Source organism: Gastrolobium bilobum, unplaced genomic scaffold (assembly GCF_033153095.1).
Source record: "Gastrolobium bilobum isolate Gb01-03AN ecotype WA unplaced genomic scaffold, APGP_CSIRO_Gbil_v1 utg1951, whole genome shotgun sequence".
Lineage (NCBI taxonomy): Eukaryota > Viridiplantae > Streptophyta > Magnoliopsida > Fabales > Fabaceae > Gastrolobium > Gastrolobium bilobum.
In genome coordinates, this window is record NW_026898281.1 from 301,048 (window position 1) to 320,789 (window position 19,742).

Genomic DNA, 19,742 nt, shown 5'->3' on the forward strand with positions numbered 1-19,742 from the left:
ACAAATATTTTTCTTATATATACATATGGAGTTTACATTTCTGCAGCTGTTGTATGTGCAGCAATCAAATACTTGCCTTATATATAGGTGAAAGCATTAAATACGAGGAATCATAACCATACAAAAGATGAAAAAAAGCATTAAACGTGGAGAATCATATTCATACACCTGTCGTTATTGTACGTAAAGCGACTGCAGAAATGATTTTATCTATATATATATTTGGAAATAAATTATATTTTTATTGAAAAGCAACACTATGAATATCTTAAAAGATATTAAGATTTATTTAAAAAATGTAAAAATGTAGGCGCAGTGTCCCCAGAATTTTTTTACGTTATTTTCTTCGCAAATATTGGCAAATCCTCTCTGATGTCTGCTTGACCACCGCATCGAATATTCGGATTCGGTCTTCACGGCGGGAAAGGAAAATCATCCAAAAGAAAATTAGAAAAGCAAAAAAAAATGGAGGAGTGACTAAAGAACATAGAGCAGTAAAGTAAACAAAACAAGAAATAGTTGGAGTTGACCAAGCAAGTCAAGTTCCATAGTCTTTCTTTATTGTAAGGTCTAAAATTCACATTCATAATTCATATAACATATCTTGAAGAACCCATCTTAATTTCTTTTGGCTGTTCTTCTCTCAGTGACCATTGACCATACATTCAGATCGATCCCTGTTGCCACATTATCCCATCCTAACTTTCCAATTTGGAGCATGAGCTACTCGTCATGAAGTACAGGCTAGGAAGCCGGCCATGGAGGCTAGGGCCATTTTGGTCAATGCTCCCACTTCCTACCCAGCCCAAGAGCCTTCAGTCATCACTCATAAAGTTCAACCAAAGCAATAGCTTCGGGCCAGGTCAGTTATCATTTTTACACACCTTGAAAACTTGAAGACCAGTTATTTGTTGTCATTAATTAGGACTTCCTTTATTCTTTTTTTAATTAATATCTGAACGGATAATTTCCTTCTTGATTTTTACGCTTGTAATTTTGCATTCAAGAATTATTAACTAGCTGATTCCTTTGCACCGACTATGTATTTGAAAAATATATCTTTTTTCAACTTCGTATACGAGGTACACCTGTAATTGTGTTGAACACCGTATAATTCTTCAACCGATAATCATTTTCAAGAAACCAAAAGTTGAAATCAAATCTGGTCTTTGTTAGCGTTGGCTCTTCGAAAACATTGCAGAACTTTAGGCCAACGTTTAATTTTTCTTATAAAAAAACAATGGATATTGAAGTTAATATCACGTGTGTGAATGTGAATAGGCTGGGCTAGGCTTCGGCTTAAATAGGTAAGTCTTTGAAAAATATTTTAGGTCTGACATGATCTGTTAGTTTGTGTAGGCTCAAATTATAAGTCTGGTCTGACTTATATCTAAAAAACAAAAGTTTTGGCCTGAGTTTGTTAACATAATTAAGCCTCGTAGGCATTTAATAATCAAAAAAGTAAAATAATTAAAATAATATTATTTTATTATTCAAATAATAATTTATTTATTTTATTTAAAATAAATAATATATATTTACCAAAATAAATAAATAATAATATAATATAATATAGGTTGATTTATACTTTTGTAGGTTTATAGACCTGATATATAAAAGAAAGTATATGGCCTACTTTTTAATTAGGCTTTTGTTGATGGTTGAGTCTGTTCTATTTGATTATATGTATTATGTAATAAGCTGAGTCTCATATGATGTAGGCCGAGCCAAAAGCTCCTATAGGCCGGCTCGTCTATTTACACCCCTAAATTTAGGATGATTTTATACCAGTATAAATTACACTCTCAATTAATCTTGATAATTGATTTTATTTGTATCTAACGATTCTGATTTATTAAATATTTGAGCCGTTAATGAAATTTAAACAACGACTCAAATATATATATATATATATATATATGATTTAGGACTTTTATCTTTGGCTCACGGCACTCTCTCCCCAAAAATATATAAATATTCTAAAAGTAATATTCTCAATTTAATGGCATGTATTTATATAATATCTGGTCATTATATAAGAATTTATCCTCTTTGCCTACTCATGAGACCTTTCTTGAAATAAAGAATAGTAATTATATAAATTGTTTTAAAAAAGTTTCAGGCACCTTGATAATGATTATTGTTATTTTATTTTATATTTTCATGCCACATATATACTTGAATAATACGAATTATGTATATTTTGATATTTTGATTTGGTCAAGGTAGGCCTTATACTAAGAGCCTCTGATTGTTTATATCAAAAAAAAAAAAAAAAAAAAAAGAGCCTCTGATTGTTTGTTTTCAAGTTGATCTTATTTGTTTTTCCAAGTATTATATTCATGCGCGTTTTCTATGTTTATACTCAATTTTGGGTGCATAATACATTCCTAACTTGTAACTTCGTGCGAGAACAATTTTTATTGAAGACTATAATTTTGTGATATTTTACCCATTTAAAAAAAAAATATGATAGTTGAAAGATAACAAAAAGGCAATAATAAAAGTAAAATATATAAGAATTGAGATAATTATTTAGAGTAAGAGACGATCCAAGACAGATCCATATAGCTAGCTATTATAATTACTTGAGCATATCTCAGTGGATTAAATTAAAGTAGGTGGAATATGAAATAGAGGAAGTAGGTTTGAGTAATAATAAATAACTCCTATTATACCAATTAGGGGTAATTAACAACTTTGCATGACAGCGATGATGATACCTTCCAGTGTCAAGTACATTATCTTTAGCATAACAATAAAAGTTTTTTGTTTTAGAAAAATTCACTTCTATTCCTCTTAAATTACGTATGTATTTATCCCTGGCTAAAGCTTGCATTTAGTAAAATTTAAGACAATAAACAATTAAAATTCCCAAGCATTGAATGTTTTAACTGTCTTCTTGACCAAATTTATCTTCAGCAAGAATCAAACATGTTCTACTGACAAAATACTACTAGCAATTTTCTCAGTGAAGGCTATAGAGGCCCTGAGGCCCAGCCCAACATCACTCAGCTAGTCTGTTTGTACTGTTAGTGAGTTAGTCTGTTAGTTAGGCTGTTAGTACTGAATGGTTGAGATCATTCAGTTATTAATGTATGGCTGTGATTTATCTAGGCTAAGAGTATATATGCTAGAGTTACACACCTATATGTAAGTTAACTTTCATTTTCAATAATAGATTACAATTTTCCCTTTTCTTCTTCTCTCAAATCTGATACCTTACATGGTATCAGAGCTAGATCTGATCCATGGAGCCAAATCGTGCTGTGCAAAACTCTGTCCATACATTCTCCAATCCAGTCTCCTTTAAGCTAGATGAAGACAATTTCCTGCCATGGAAACAACAAGCATTAGCTACAATCAAAGGTTATGATTTGATCAAGTTCATAACTCAAGAAGTTCAAGATTCAGTACCTGTTGCAAGAACCTCTGCTGAAGAAGGTGCAGAAAGTGTTGGCAATGGTGCACCTCATGCTACACAGGTCACAAATACGCAGACAGCTGCTGTCACTGCTCAACAAGATCAGTTGATCCTTTCTTGGTTACTATCGTCCATGTCTGAGTCAATCTACATGCGTGTAGTTGGTTGTTCCAGCTCTTTCCAAGTTTGGCAGAAACTTGAAGAATTTTTCATGTCTCAAACGAGAGCAAAGATTAAGCAACTGAAAGTGCAGTTAAAGAACATAAAGAAGGAAGGTGATGTGTCAAAGTACCTTCTCACAATCAAGAAAACAGTGGACTCTTTGGCAGCATGTGGTTCACCTGTTGATTGTGAAGATCATATAGATGCGATACTTGATGGACTAAATGAAGATTATGATGCTTTTGTAACATCAGTTATCTCACGTTCGGATCCTTACACTGTTGGTGAGATTGAAGCCTTGTTGATGGCTCAAGAGCAACGACTGGAAAAACATAGAAGGAATCTTTCCACAAATCTTCAAGCTAATATGGCTCAGCTACAGGTCAGAAGACAGAACAACAACTCCAATTTTAGTAGAGGAGGATTCAATTCAAATAGAGGCAGATTCCATGGCAGTGGAGGAAATTACCAACCTTACAGAGGAAATTACCAACCTTACAGAGGAAGAGGAGGAAGGTACAATGGTAGTGGAGGCTACAATAGACCTCAATGCCAAGTTTGTGGCAGGTTTGGCCACTTAGCTCTTGATTGTCATCACAGGTTCAACCAAAGCTACCAAAGCTCACTGAAACAGAATACTTCCTCTAATCTGCAAGCCAATATGGCAGTAACTAACAGCAACAATGCTGCAAGGCAGCAAGAAGATGACACCTCTGATTATTTTTCCCTCACTGACTCTAGCTGGTATCCAGATTCTGGAGCCACAAATCACTTCACACCAGAATCCTCCAACCTGTTGCAGAGAACCACATACACTGGTCAGGATGCTGTTCAAGTAGGTAATGGATCTAACCTAAAAATCAAACACATAGGTCACTCAATTCTATACTCACCTTTTAGTTCAAAATCCTTTACACTGTCAAATCTTCTGCATGTTCCTGGTATGTCCAAAAACCTGTTAAGTGTTTCACAGTTTGCAAAGGAACATCAAGTATTTTTTGAATTTCATTCTAACACCTGCTATGTCAAATCTCAGGCTACCAAGGAGATCCTTCTCCAAGGCAACCTTAAGAATGGTCTATATGCTTTTGATGGAGCACAGAAGCCTTCAAGGTTTTCTACTGCAGCTACTTCAAGTTCACCTCCACCTTGTGTTCCTACATTTTCTGTAGCTAAACCTATCCTATCTTGTAATAATACCTCTAAAGTTTCTACTTTAGATCTATGGCATTCGAGATTAGCTCATGCCTCTTTTCAAACTGTCAAGTTGGTTCTTAAACATTGTAACATACCATTTGTCAATAAAGCTGATTCCCAATTATGTTGTGCTTGTTGTATGGCCAAAATGCACCAACTTCACTTACCAACCACTAACACAGTTTACTCCAGTCCCTTGGAACTTGTCCTTACTGACATTTGGGGTCCAGCACCTATTGAAAGCACTTTAGGTGCTCGTTACTACATCCTGTTTGTAGATGCATTTTCCAAATATACTTGGCTTTACCCTATGACAAACAAATCCCAAGCTTACAATATTTTCATTCAGTTCAAAACTATGGTTGAATTACATCTTAATACTAAAATAAAATCTCTCCAAAGTGATAATGGCAGAGAATTCCTTAAATTCACTCCCTATCTACAACAACAAGGTGTTATCCATCGTCTTACATGTCCCTACACTCATCAACAAAATGGCCAACCCGAAAGAAAGCATAGACATGTTGTAGAAACTGGCCTAGCTCTCTTAGCTCAATCCCACTTACCAACCAAATACTGGGCTGATGCCTTTCTTTCTGCTGCACACGTTATTAACCTTTTACCCACCCCCAACCTAAATAACAAGTCTCCATTTGAAACCCTGTTTCACAAAACACCTGATTACTCATTTCTTAAAACCTATGGTTGTGCATGCTATCCCTACCTCAGACCCTATAATAGGCACAAAATTGATTTTAGATCAGAAAAATGCACCTTTATTGGCTACTGTACAAATCAAAAGGGTTACAAATGTTTAAAACCAACTGGTCAGGTCATTTTTGCACGACATGTTCTCTTTGATGAGTCTCAATTCCCTTTTCTTCAATCCTCAGTTTCTCCTACACTCTCAAACAGTGAGTCACCCACTTTTCTCTCTACTCCTGCTATCCCTATCCTGCCTACTAATACCAGTCCACACAATGTAACTGTTCCTTGTCCTGTCCCAATCATAGCTCCTATTACTCACCCCTCTACCTCTCCTAATTCTTTAATGAGTGATTCTATTAATGATTTTTCTGTTAGCACATCTAATCCTACTTGCAGATCCTCTATGTTATCTGGCAACGGTTGCAGGTCTGCTCCACCTTTACAAGTTCCTGTGGCACCTCCAACTCATCCTATGCTTACTCGAGCCAAAGCTGGCATTTTTAAGCCAAAGGCATACTTAGCCTCTTTGGAACCTACTTCTGTATCTCAGGCTATAGCTGCACCCCACTGGTATAAGGCAATGCAAGAGGAGTATGCAGCCTTACTCAAAAATAATACTTGGAAACTGGTTCCTATGCCTTCAGATAGGTCTCCAATAGGCTGTAAATGGGTATTTCGCACCAAATTTCATCCTGATGGCAGCATCCTAAAATATAAAGCCAGGCTAGTGGCTAAGGGGTTTCACCAACAAGAAGGTTTTGATTATCAGGAAACCTTTAGTCCTGTGGTGAAACCTGCTACCATTCGGATTGTCCTCACTGCTGCTCTCTCTAGAAAATGGCCTGTTCACCAGCTGGATGTGAACAATGCCTTCCTGAATGGTGATCTTCAGGAAGAAGTATACATGCAACAACCTCCAGGTTTCATTCATAAAGATAAAACCTTGGTGTGCAAGTTAACTAAGGCCCTATATGGCCTCAAACAGGCACCACGTGCCTGGTTTGACAAACTCAGTGGCACCCTACACAGACTGGGTTTTGTCACTGCCAAATGTGACACTTCCCTATTCATCTCCATTACCCCTACTGCTACTCTATATGTCCTAGTCTATGTTGATGACATCCTTGTCACTGGTTCATCCTCCTCTGCTATTCAGTCGCTAATTCACTCTCTCAATGATGCTTTTGCTCTCAAGGATCTTGGTCACCTTCACTATTTTCTGGGTATTGAAGTCACCAAGTCTGCATCTGGTGGTCTGCATCTTCACCAATCCAAGTACATTCTGGACCTTCTTAAGAAAGCTAACATGGAGAACTGCAAGTCTATGCCGACTCCTATGATGTCCAGTGCCAAGCTCTCCTCTCGTGATGGATCTCCACATCCTGACCCATCTCAGTATCGATCTATTGTTGGGGCTCTTCAATATGCCACCATTACTCGTCCTGAAATCACATTCAGTGTCAATAAAGTCTGTCAGTTTATGCATGTTCCTTTGGATACTCATTGGAAGGCTGTTAAAAGGATACTACGTTACCTGAGTGGGACGATTTCTCATGGGTTAACCATCAACCCATCATCAAATTTTCACCTGGCTGCCTATTGTGACTCTGATTGGGGCTCGGATCTTGATGACCGGCGTTCCACAAGTGGGTTCTGTGTCTTCTTGGGTTCAAATCTTGTCACATGGTCTTCTAAGAAGCAGCATGTGGTCAGCCGCTCGAGCACTGAGGCGGAATATCGTTGTCTTGCTGCTACCGTCGCTGAGCTTACTTGGATCCAGTCCCTTCTCTCCGAACTTCGCATCTGCCTCCCAAGATCTCCGGTTATCTACTGTGATAACCTCTCTGCTGTTCTCCTCACAGCGAACCCCATTTTCCACTCTCGGACCAAGCACTTCGAGCTGGATCTCCACTTCGTCAGGGAGAAGGTGCTCAGCAAGGCTATGTCAGTGCACCATGTTCCAGCCGTTGACCAAATCGCTGATGGCCTTACCAAGGCGGTGTCTCAAGTCTCTTTTCTTACGTTTAAGTCCAAGCTTCGCGTGCTGGACTCCAAGTCCAAGCCCTCTTCAGCTTGCGGGGGAATGAAGGCTATAGAGGCCCTGAGGCCCAGCCCAACATCACTCAGCTAGTCTGTTTGTACTGTTAGTGAGTTAGTCTGTTAGTTAGGCTGTTAGTACTGAATGGTTGAGATCATTCAGTTATTAATGTATGGCTGTGATTTATCTAGGCTAAGAGTATATATGCTAGAGTTACACACCTATATGTAAGTTAACTTTCATTTTCAATAATAGATTACAATTTTCCCTTTTCTTCTTCTCTCAAATCTGATACCTTACACTCAGGAAGGAATTCTGGAGATTAAATTTCTGTGTTTAGAAAAATGCATAGCTGGAAATTAAAACTTAATTATTTGCTTACTGTCATTCCACACCATTTGCATACTTGCGTTTGTATAGGGTAGCAGGGGATTATTGACTGCACTATTTAGTGGCGTCCAAAGGCAATGCAGTATAATCCATAATAAGAAAATAATGAAAATGCTTCGGATAGCTATTTTATGTAATTTCATGGTCATGTCTCAGATTTAAACGCGCTTATTTTGGAAAATTTTGTGCGTCCCAGGTCCCGCCACCTCGTTACGCGTTTACCTCTTTAATTAAGTTCAGTGTTACTAATACCAGTTTTACTGACCCTTTTAGTTTATGCATGCATAAATGAACGACGAGATAAATTAATCTGCAGAAATTCGATCGGAATAAATTTCTTTAACTTAATATTTGTATATTACCTTCATATATATAACGCGTTTTATTATTGACATTCCACAACTTCGTGTATTAAATACAAGAAGAAAGAGACACGAAGGGAGGGAAATTTCAATTGAAATGTAAATTTCATGCAATATATATTATATATATACCTTTTATTTAGGTAATGTCGCAGCGTGTGGTTGGATTTAAGCAGTTTTAGATGTACGAACATCATTTCCTGGAATCTTCTGTGTAAATTCGTCGATGCCCGCCAACTCTATAAATACTAATCATTATCGGTTTCCATTTTCAGGAAACTTTTAGTAGTTATATAGTACTCTACTTTTAGAAGTTAACTGAGTGAGTTAGGTGATTTGATTGTTAATTATTCTTATATTGAATGGAATCAAAAAGGCAATCTCAACAGGAGGGTGATGAAAGTGGGCTTCAAATTCTAGCTCATCCTTCAAAGCGGAGACGTGAAGATTCACAACAGTCGAAGACCTTGTATTAATTTTTGTTGTTCTCGATATTGCTTCAGTAGGGGTTCTACTTTTAATTATGATTTCTTTTTATAACTGTTTAATTCTGTGGTTATTTTATTGTGCAGTATCATTGGAAATTTGAGGTCTTTGTTCCACTTAACCTCTGATGACATAGTGCCGCCCGTGAAAGATTTAGTTCAAAGATTGGTAAGAATTCTCTCTAATTTCTTTATGAATTAAGAGTATATATGAGTTATGACGTTGACGAGGATATATATTCATCTTGAAAATTGTATGTTCATTAATTCATATAATTATTCCTTCAACTAGGTACGAGAGGAGTTGAAACGACAATTAAGGTTTGTTTCTTTTGTCCAAAATTTATGTGTTTCCTATATGTTTTTCACCACCATACACTCTATACATTAGTTCATTCTAATCTAATCTAATGTTGTTTTTGTGTTTCCAATTTAGTTGCGGATCTGGTGGTGGAAGAGTTTTGCAATTGTGCTTCATGAATAAATTGCCTCCAACAAATTACACACTATCCGAAATCACAGCTGAGGGAGGATTACCACTTCAAATTGAGCTGCGTGATGCTAAGTCTCAGCAACGCATAGTCAGGGAAGAATGTTACCCCATGAAGATCCGGATCTGTGTCTTAAATGGTGACTTTGGATCCAATAAGAATGAGGATTGGACAGCAGAGGAATTTAATTCCCAAACTTTAAGTCCAAGAGAGGGAAAAGGACCATTACTGAATGGAGATACGGTTATTACACTAGAAAATGGAGTTGGTTACATCACTGAGAAGATTGTGTTTACTGATAACTCGAGCTGGACAAGAAGCAAATCGTTCCGGTTAGGAGTTAAAATAGTGCAATCTAATTCCATTGAAGCAGACATTAGGGAAGGTAGAAGTGAACCTTTTAAGGTCAAGGATATCAGAGGAGAGGGTAAGTCTTAAACAGTAGTAATCAACACTTATCTTCTCCTGATTGAACTCGTGACCATTTTGCTCAGTCTGAATCCCACTCAAAAATTTTAACTAGTAAGTAAATATTATATTAATAATTTTATATTATATTTCTCTAATAATTTCAGCCACTGAGAAGCACTACCCTCCATCTCTCAATGATGAAATATGGCGTTTGACAAAGATACGAAAAGATGGGGAAATCCATAAGCGATTGCGTTTGCATGGAATACACACTGTTGATGATCTGTTGCAGCTGCATCATACCAACCCATCTTCTTTGCAAGAGGTATTAAGGAAGGATATTATTATGATTATTATTTTATGCTTTATGTGTAAATAACAATTTGTACGTTATTTCTCTAGTGCTTAAAAAGTATAATTTCATATGTATATTTTTATCTGAATCCTTTGTTCCGCGACCGTAGAAATTTGGCAAAATTAAAACAAAACTACGGGAGGCAATTATTAAGCATGCCAAAACATGTGTTGCTGATCGTTCAAAGAATGCTCTCAACTCTGACGTACGTATTTCTCTTATTCTATCAAATTATCAATGCTTGTGATTATCAAGATATCATAATATTTTTAATTACGAGTTGAAGTTCCTTCTCCCATTCGCAGACTTTGGTGGATGGTTACAGAAATGTCCAAGATTTGATGACGCCAGTTATAGACAGCTTGTCCAGCCTATTGGCAAGTCTACAATCTGCGGGGCAATGTGGTGCTCAAGTTCAGTTACCTACTGCACGGCAAGGTATGTACGTTTTGTGTCACGCATGATGTAAATATAATATACATGTTTACGTGAAACCATAAACAGTTTTGTGTGCAAAATCCCCATGTAAGCGAAAGTTGCAAAAGTGAAGATAATCAAATAAAAAATAAGGTTAAACTTAATTTTAGTTTCTTTATGAGATACAAATTTTCAACTTGTGTTAATTTGATTACTAGCTTGCTAAATATAACTCTTGATCCTTGTACCTGATGTTGTCTTTCAATTTAATTCCTATTAAAGGAAAAAATATATATAAATCAGTCCTTATATAGTAAATAATTTACTCCCTGCTGTCATAAACAAAATGAAAAATTCTAATGCTTTCTACCCAATTTAGCCTCCAATTAAAGCACCAAATTGTTCCACCTTGTTTAATTTGGGCCTCCAATTTGTTATATAACTAAGGCTGCTACGTCGTACACTGAAATCATAATAATTTATCTATTTCTCATTTTGATTTGGAGTTTTTAGTTCTTATCTTTGTTTCTATATACTTCTTATATCTTCCTTTTGGATTCTTAATTTTCTTATGAGCCTTAATCTTTAACGCAGATCAACTAGAAAAAAGGCAAGATTTGAGTCAACCGTGTACCTCCACATCACACATGGGTGAACCAGCACATAATACCCAAGTAGGTTTTGTTGAAGAGCTGATATCGGGAATGTGCACGGAAGAGAATATTGCTATGTCGCCTATTGTATCACACGTTCCAAAGCAAATGCCTGATGATTATTCAACGGGAAATGATATTTTTCCTTTTCCTTCATAGGGATGGGGTCAAGGATATAGATAGCTCGCATTGGATTGGAGGAGCAGAATTTAGCATTCACGACTAGTCCCCAAATTATTCTGTGGCCAGTGGAGACATGCATGCATCATCAATCAATTTAGCAGTGTGGTGTGTAAGATTCGGGTTCTGAATTGAAACCCAAAAGGAGGACAAAGTTGGAGCAATGTAACTGTTAGCTAGATAGATTCCTGTTTCATATTCTTGTCCTAGATACCAGGTTCTAAAGTTAAGGCTGCATTTCTAAAATTAGCAGGTGTTTGATAATTGTTTTTGTTTTTTAATACTTTCAAAATCGGTATCGAGAGGAAAACACCCATTTATTACTAAATGGATGATTGCCAGACCGAATACCCAATGGCAGTGTTTGATAATTGATAACTTCATTGTTTGGTGTCAAACTTTTTTTTTTTATTTCTCATGTGTCCTCATACATTTGGGTTTCTGACTAATCTGTCGGGCGCGTATTATATATACTTTGAGCGAGGTTGTTTACTACTTATTATGTACAATTCATAAATTATTCCTCCTTTCCTTCAACCTACTTTATTATGTACAATCCATCAACCCCCAATGTGTGAAACTTAAACGTTATATAAAATTATTCATAGCCTAAGTTCGTGTTTCTATTACTTCAAATAATGGAAGAGCTTTGTGAGGGAACGAAGAGCTTTATACGAATCAGGATCCTAGACAGTGGATTTGGGGCATTCTTAGTTCTCTCTTTTGAATCCTTTTCGGCCTATCCTTCTGACCCAAAATCCCTGGAAGGCCTAGTAATGCCCAAATCAGATTTCAACAAACTGGAGCAAGTATCTTTTTGGTCCTTTTCATTCACTGGCCTTTGGGCAAGTACATTGCAATATAATATTATCAAATTTTGCTCATTTGTATTTACTAATAACAACACGTACTACTCAAAAGTTTTTGTTAAAATAACCTTTGGATAAGATACCTAAATCACAAATGGCATTAAGGAGGACAAATACAAAACATAAGATTTCGTGTCTACCTTTAATAATTTTTATTTTTTTTTCAAATAGCCTTTCAAGATTATGTTAAAATTATCGTCCAATTCACATGTAGTAAACTAGCGATTTTATTTAAGTGCTCATGTAGTGTGTATTTCATAATGTATGTCTTTTTGCTCGAGTGAGTATGTACCTGTGTGTTTTGTTTAAGTGTTTTCATTTTTTGCTGTTACCCTTAAATGCCGCGTTTTGATTAGTAGGGGTTCAGAAAAACTTCAATGTTCGGGGGTGCATTTTACTAAAAAAGAAAAAAACGCTAGAATCTCATATTGTGTCTAGTATGCTTTGCAAACAAAAGCGCTAGAATCAGGTCTCAACCATAGTCGTTATACACATTATGGTGGGGTTAGTTTTGTCAAAAAAAAAAAAAAAAAAAATTGTATTCACAAGGTCTTGAACCAAAGATCTTATTTAAATGAAATTAAATGTGTATCACTTGAACCAATCTTTTGGTGATACAAAAATTGTTTGTTACTTTATCTAGTACAACCTGAAAAATGCTGTTGAAAGCATCGCCAATTCCATTGTGAGAAATGGTGTTTGTAGACCATTTTGTTGTAGAAAATTTATACCTTCAAATCGGTTTAATAGGACGGACAATGATGATAGAATTTGTGACCACTTGTTGATATAAACTCTGACACAATACAATTCAATCCAAGGTTATAATAATAATTTTATGATATATTTGTCTCAATTATATTATCTATGCTCTTTTCCAAAATTTTCGATATTGGTTATGTTAGTTTGGATAATTTTGTTAGTGGAAACTTTTATTTTCCTAGAAAAATATCTTTAGTAATCTCATAGTACTCAAGACTCGGTATAATCTTTACTAAGTTTGGAAATAAATAACATAATTATTTTTTCTCATTTTATCCACTCTTTTATAATTATTGTCACTGAAAAATTCCACCGTTTTATTTTTTTTAAATACAAAATTCCACCTTTTTTCTATTATTTGTAACGGAGTACATACTCGTGTAATATTCGTGTAATATAAAAGGTATGCTCATTTTTGTAGTGGGTGGTTACTGTTTCTAATTTGCATTTTTTGTATAAGAAATCAGTGCTTAAACTTCAAAAATAACACTACTTGAGCTAGGATTTAAGGATTTTTTTAATCTCTTATTTATATATAAATTATTAATAATATAATAACGATTGATCCGCTCTCATAATCTATTGAAATTCAAGAGATTGGGAATATTCATTCTTAATTTATTGAATTGCTCCCAATAAAGTAAGATATATACAACCCTAACTTAATGACAGTTCTATTTTGGGCAAAATTTTTAATGAATCAACATAATACCTTAATCGTTCCCCTCAATTATATATCACCGATCGCCATATTTTTTAGAATTACTTTATTTTACAAAATAATCAATCTTTAAATTGATCAACATGACCTCGTAGTATATGAGACCATTCATTCACGCAACAACAAATCATCCATATCGGTGATATGTGCCATTGATTTAGTTTTTGTCTTGCATTGTGAATGCTAGTTAAATAATGTAACATTGAATCACAAGTACATAAAAGTTAAATTATATTTCTAATACGATTGCTTTTACCGAAATAAAATAAAATAGGAAAATAAAATTTCTATACGATATGGCATCACTTTTTCTACAATATTTGGATTTGACTTGATTGAACGATGAGTGGCAGAGCGGCGTAGTTTTTAGAAAATTAAAGTGTCATTTCTTTTGATAACCACGAAAATATCTCAGCCTCTCTTCTTTTTTCACCAGCCAAACTCTCTCGAAGTTTCCTGGGACATATCTTATACCACAAAGGAATTGGTCCGAGAAGATATTTTTTTCTCTCTCTTCTTTGCTCTACGTCTTAAATTTACGTTTTTCTCCTCGTGCATTCACTTATATTCCTCTTCGTTTAATTTGATGTGGCTTTGGGTTCTGCTTGTCTTGTATTGAAGGCTTGAAGCTTTAAGCGTTAGATTTTTTTAGGGGCGTTTGATGGATCGGGAAGGAGGAGGATCCAACGGTGGATCTTGCTACTACTCGATTCTAGGGATTCGGAGGGACGCCTCCTTCTGTGATGTACGCGCTGCTTACCGCAAGCTTGCCATGGTAATTATACGCCGCCGTTTCCTTGTTTTGTTGTTTCAATTTTATATTTTCTTAATTTTGTATAATTATGTGTTTTTTTGTGGCTGGGCCTGAGAAGAAGTGGCACCCGGACAAATGGGCTCGGAACCCTGCGATCGCCGGAGAAGCCAAACGGCGGTTTCAGCAAATCCAGGAAGCTTACTCGGGTCAGATTACGTGATCATTATTCTTAATTTTGATTAATATAATAGTTAATCATTTGGATTTTATGGGCTATAAACGATTTACTTTATAACATGTCCCTGGAACAGTTCTTTCCGATCAGTCTAAAAGGTCAATGTACGATGCCGGCTTCTATGACCCTTTAGAGGAAGATGACAAAGTTAGTATTGTTTTCCTTTCTTTTCATTTGCAGTTGCAGAGCGTGAGGCATAGCATTTGCCATAAACAAGCCGAGGTAAAACTGTGTCGTTTTGGTTTGTAGACCCAAAACGAAGATACCGTTTTTCTCGTCTTGTGTCCGGTAAAACTGTGTCATTGCTATTATATCTATTTGCCTCGCCAAAATTTCTTTTTTCTTTTTTCTTTTTTCTTTTTAAGATGTTTTGCGGTAGTCGAAATTGCCCTTGCAGTTCGTGCAACTGTGTGCTCTTAGTTTTTGTAACTAGTTAGGTGCATTTGATTTTGATTATTTGATTATTTGATTATTCGATTATAGGTATGAGATTTGTTTTATTTTTAACGCAGGAATTCTGTGATTTCATGCAAGAAATGATTTCAATGATGAACGATGTCAAAGACGAGGTACTGATTGAATTCTAATATAACATGCTTTTTTTGGCAATTCGGGAGAGGATATGGATGTAATGTGGGGTTTTTGTTTCATTCTTGTTTAGGGGGACAGTTTGGAGGACCTACAAAAGATGTTCGTGGAGATGGTGGGTGGGGATGGGATGAGCTTTGACTTGAACCAGGATCAGACGGCGGCCAAGAGAGGACGCTGCGGTGGATCAAGAGGCAACGCCGCCAAGCGCACCAACTCTTGCTGTTAGTGCGATGTACTGGATCCATATTGTAATTTGAAACTTTTTTCTTATTTGAAATTTGATTATGGAAATGAAATCCCTGTCGGCTTTAGAGTTAGGTTAACTTAAAAAAAAAAAAAAAAAAAAATCAGCTGCGTAGACTATGGGTTTTAGTTATGTAACAATGGACCAATTGCAAGTAAACCACCGTCTGCATATTTTTCTCTTTTGGAAAAATGTTTCTCGTTAAATTTATTATTTTTTATTTACTATTTAAATTAAAAATATTCTCAATTTTTTTCTCTCTCGTAGTATACAGTAATTTTGATTAAAATAATATAATTTTATTTATTTCAAAATATAATTTTATCTTCTTTAAAAGATAAACACTGATTTTTTTAGTTTTTGTTTTTCTTTCCCTGCCGTGTGGATTTCAAGGCCACGTGGGGACAAAAGCATGAAACGTGTACGGCATACAAAGCTGTTGAACTCAAAAGACAGTTGGCGGTTGAAGATAAAAAGTAAACTCGGGAATTATTTGCGCAATGATCAATTTCTACTTTAGTTTTTTGAGAAAAAATTCACTTTTTTTATTTGTGGGGTGATTGATCAACAGTTTGATGGGCCAGCCATGTAAATATTTTGGTTTGGTGACTGGGTGATTGGATGGCCCCGTGTAAGTCTTACGCTACTACATGTGTATTTTGGTGGGCCTCACTTCGGAATGTTTGGTTCAGCGTACGAGAGAGAGCATTGGAATGGTGGCCTCGGGCATGGGCATGTGGCTTGTGTTGTGGTTCATTGAACGCTTTTTTTATAGTTTTATGCTTGGGGGAAGAGGTTCGTATTGGCTTAGAATACTATTTTTTCCTACTAGCCCTTTTTATAGGTTTGTCTGACTACTTTCATTATTATCTATTTTTTCCTCATTTTTTTTTTTTGGAGAATACTATTCTTTCCTCATTTGTTAGCCGCTCGACCGTTCCAGTTGTACATACAAATGTGACTGGTATATATACAATCGGCGAAACGGGTTTGGCTCGGCAGGCCAACCCGTCAAACGGGGCGGGGCGGGCTGAGTTTTTCAACTCGTCTCAAAAGTGGGTGGGGCGGGATGGGACGGGCTTGTTTTTTGGCGGGTTAATGGCGGGCATAGACGGGCCGACCCGTCCAACCCGTCAAACAGGACTAGGCGGACTGAGTTTTTCAATCAATTTTCAAAAGTGGGGCGGATAGACTCATTTTTTGACGAGTTGATGGTATGGTGGGGTGGGGCGGGGCGGGCCGCCCACTTTACCACCTCTAAGTATATATACTTGGGCAATATATTATGCACGACTTCGGCTGTTAAGTTCGATTGCTGAAATTGTGAAATTAAAATTACTCTTTCATCCCTTTACTGGCGTCCTTGGTAATTGATACCTATTGAATTGGACTGAAAATTCGATCCAATCTCTAGGTTTCATCTGCATCTGGATTCCATGGGATTGGATACATGCATTCGCTCGGATTAGAGTTTAAGGTCAATTTGATGAAGTTGATCAATTGATTTGGCATTTTTACCCTCGGTATTTTTCTGTCAGTAGTATTGACTCAATACTGGGGTATCGTATCAAGCAAAGTGCCCCTGTTGTGTCTTTAACTCAAGATGATGGGTTGAGTCTTATATGTAATAAAGATGGGAGAGAACAGTATCATAATTTTGTGCTGTGGTTTTAAAATCCTATAAGCAAAGAATATATGAGAGGTTATTATGAAATTGTGGTGTTAAAACGTGATTCTAGATCTAAATAAATTGTGGTGTTTATTATGAAATTTCTGAAAAAATTAAAAGGTTAGGGTTTGTACACTATTGCCCACATTAATTAAATAGCACTTATATTGCACACCCGTATATAATTTGTGACTGAGCTCGTTTATATTAAAATCGCAATAAAAATTCTCGTGACAGTAATAGAAAATTAATTTAAGAGGTTAAGAACCTTATTTATTATTTTGGACCGTATTCGTTATTGTACCTGTCAACTAGCAGTGTCTACAAAGGAGATCACTACAAGGAATGATAGATTACGCAGCTATTAGGGTTTTGTAAATGTGTATTTGTGAAGGGTCCTACTAGCCCTTTATATGTGTGTTTTACCCATAGATGGTAATATTTTGGCAGGATTCAGCTTCTTAATGGTGATTCGTATTTAGAATATAAGACAACTTTGATCCTATTTTTCTAAAATATATGCGATCTGTTATGTAGGTCCAGAACACAAACAACAACTGAAAATATCTTACGGTGAAGATAGAAAACTAACCTAAGAGGCTAAGGACCCTATTTGTACTTTGATTTGAAATTTTAATTTGCTTGGTGAATAAAATAATGCAATTCTATTTATTTAGGGTAATCTAGGACAGGTTGATTTAGAGTAATCGGGTTGAATGTCAAATTATTCAAATATTAAAATACAGGTTGATTAGGTGGGGAGAAAATCCAAGTTTGATTCCCACCATACATTTTTGAGAAGGGGTGGAGAGTTTTAACTGTGATTAAATCTCGTCTCGGTATTAGTATTATAGCTGGCTCAAAGAATTAAAGCTTGTAAAGATATCCATAAGTTCAGGTAATTAGAATTGGTATGCCAAAAAATAAAAAATAAAAACTCAAAGCAAGATCTTAGCCATTCAATCTTAATTCCATGTTTAACGTCTAAGATCTCTCTATACGTGGAGTGATAATAGCTTTCAGCCTTTGAAATCTTGCCACTTTCATATCCACATACATGCTTTTTGTTGTCTTTTTCTTCAAGAAAATATTTCTCCTCATAAGCTATCATTAGCATCGGTTTGTAGAATGCGCTTTCCATTAATGGAAATCTTGACTGGAGGGAGATTCTGACAGAGTTGCTTCAGTTTTTTTTACTGTATTAGTCTGCTTTTAAGACCACTGCGGTGGATTCTTTTTCAGCATAGCCCCAAGATGTGAGGTTATTTGGGTAAATTTTGGGATAAATCTTTGGCATAATTGCAAACCCCAAGGAATGGGTGAAGTTGCTTGCCTGTAAGGTTCTCATCATGAAACTTCATTAGTTTTTGTCCTCTATGTGGCATGGGAACATATTTTCCACCTTTGAAGTTCAATCCTAAAAACTTGATCTCATTTTCTGCCACGTGCGCCTTTCTTTCCGACAGCATGATTCCATAATTGTTCATAGTCTCAAAGAATTGATTCAACAGATTCTTATGAGATTCTTTTGTCTTTGAGTACAATAAGATATCATCAATATGGATGAGTGCACTATGGAGCATGAACTGAGATATTTGGGCTATTGTTCTTTGAAAAATAGAATGAGTCGTCTTCGGTCCATATGGCATGACAGTCCATTGATAATGGGCATTTGGAATGCAAAAAACTGTCTTATACCTCTCTTTTGGCCGAATACCCAATAGCCAAAAGGCTGTCTTTAAGACAAACTTTGAGAACACATGGGCTTCTCTGAATTGAAGAATGAAACTAGGTATTTTTGGAAATAGGAATTTGTCATCTCTGAGAAAATGCTTGAGAGACCTATAATCAATTACTAACCTCTTTTTTCCTCAGATTATTTTAGATCTTTTTTCCACTTAAAAGGCTTGGCAAGCCCATTCATATTTAGTTGGCTTAATGAGCCCTTGGGCTAGTAGATTTGCACACTCTTTTTGGGCTAGGGCTAATCCGATGGAGTCATCCCTGGGTGAGTTGCTTTTGTAGGATTGAAGTCCTTATTTAGCTTGAAAGGCAGAGTGATGAAAAACTTTGGATTTTTCCATAATGGATTAGGATGTTTGAAATCAATGTGAGGCTCTGCATAGACTTCTTGTAACTTAAGAACAACATCTTTGTAATAATTTGGTGCATCCAATATCGCATATAAATTATGAACTTCAGAATATGACTGGAAGAATCTTTTGAACTTTGTTCTGTTAGGGAGGAGTTAAATCCTTACTAGCTTTGTGTAGACATTGAATCCAATCAACAGATCTTTTCATGAGAGGTATGAACTAATGAATTTGGCTATCACTGTACATTCTGAAAAGAATTTAATTTTTATGGGCTTCTCTGTGATCAAATTTGTAGTGAACATCTTCCCATCAGCAGCTCGAAACTTTCAGTGTAAGGAATCCGATATTCTTTAGGCAATATAGCTGGATTCATTATGGTACGGGAAAACTCCCGTGTCAATGAAGGTTATTGCTGAAATTGGCTTTGAATACTTTTTTGATTTTATATGAATCATTATATCCATGAGACTCTCATAAGTGAGACTATCCCTGATGGAGCCTCCTTTAAATTCGTCCTTTGATTTTATA

General features: G+C 35.9%; 2 protein-coding genes across 4 annotated transcripts; both read left to right on the forward strand.

Annotated features, from left to right (window-relative positions):
- Positions 1 to 427: 427 nt before the first annotated feature.
- Positions 428 to 11,706, forward strand: LOC133314495 (calmodulin-binding protein 60 B-like). Of its 3 annotated transcripts, XM_061515983.1 has the most exons (9): positions 428 to 563; positions 648 to 862; positions 8,854 to 8,935; positions 9,059 to 9,087; positions 9,203 to 9,684; positions 9,833 to 9,993; positions 10,133 to 10,228; positions 10,329 to 10,461; positions 11,035 to 11,706. In XM_061515983.1, exons 5-9 carry the CDS (start codon positions 9,243 to 9,245, stop codon positions 11,250 to 11,252), a joined length of 1,050 nt encoding a protein of 349 aa, XP_061371967.1. In that variant the 5' UTR covers positions 428 to 563; positions 648 to 862; positions 8,854 to 8,935; positions 9,059 to 9,087; positions 9,203 to 9,242; the 3' UTR covers positions 11,253 to 11,706. The 3 variants fall into 3 exon arrangements, with proteins under 3 accessions (XP_061371967.1, XP_061371968.1, XP_061371966.1); XM_061515984.1 differs by lacking the exon at positions 428 to 563 and having other exon boundaries at positions 619 to 862; XM_061515982.1 differs by lacking the exons at positions 428 to 563; positions 648 to 862 and adding an exon at positions 8,624 to 8,750.
- Positions 11,707 to 14,133: 2,427 nt separating this feature from the next.
- On the forward strand, positions 14,134 to 15,642 carry LOC133314478 (uncharacterized). Its single transcript, XM_061515961.1, has 5 exons — positions 14,134 to 14,400; positions 14,498 to 14,585; positions 14,691 to 14,761; positions 15,127 to 15,183; positions 15,276 to 15,642. The coding sequence occupies exons 1-5, from the start codon at positions 14,287 to 14,289 to the stop codon at positions 15,429 to 15,431; spliced, it is 486 nt and encodes a 161-aa protein (XP_061371945.1). The 5' UTR covers positions 14,134 to 14,286; the 3' UTR covers positions 15,432 to 15,642.
- Positions 15,643 to 19,742: the final 4,100 nt, after the last annotated feature.

What these genes read in the sequence shown, in the direction of transcription:
- LOC133314495 (XM_061515982.1), top strand. Translation starts at nt 8,644, where the DNA reads ATGGAATCAAAAAGGCAATCTCAACAGGAGGGTGATGAAAGTGGGCTT. An exon ending in AGAATGCTCTCAACTCTGAC is followed by an intron (nt 10,229 to 10,328) that starts GTACGTATTTCT and finishes TCCCATTCGCAG; the next exon opens with ACTTTGGTGGATGGTTACAG. An exon ending in GTTACCTACTGCACGGCAAG is followed by an intron (nt 10,462 to 11,034) that starts GTATGTACGTTT and finishes TCTTTAACGCAG; the next exon opens with ATCAACTAGAAAAAAGGCAA.
- LOC133314478 (XM_061515961.1), top strand. Translation starts at nt 14,287, where the DNA reads ATGGATCGGGAAGGAGGAGGATCCAACGGTGGATCTTGCTACTACTCG. An exon ending in CTTTAGAGGAAGATGACAAA is followed by an intron (nt 14,762 to 15,126) that starts GTTAGTATTGTT and finishes TTTTTAACGCAG; the next exon opens with GAATTCTGTGATTTCATGCA. An exon ending in TGAACGATGTCAAAGACGAG is followed by an intron (nt 15,184 to 15,275) that starts GTACTGATTGAA and finishes ATTCTTGTTTAG; the next exon opens with GGGGACAGTTTGGAGGACCT.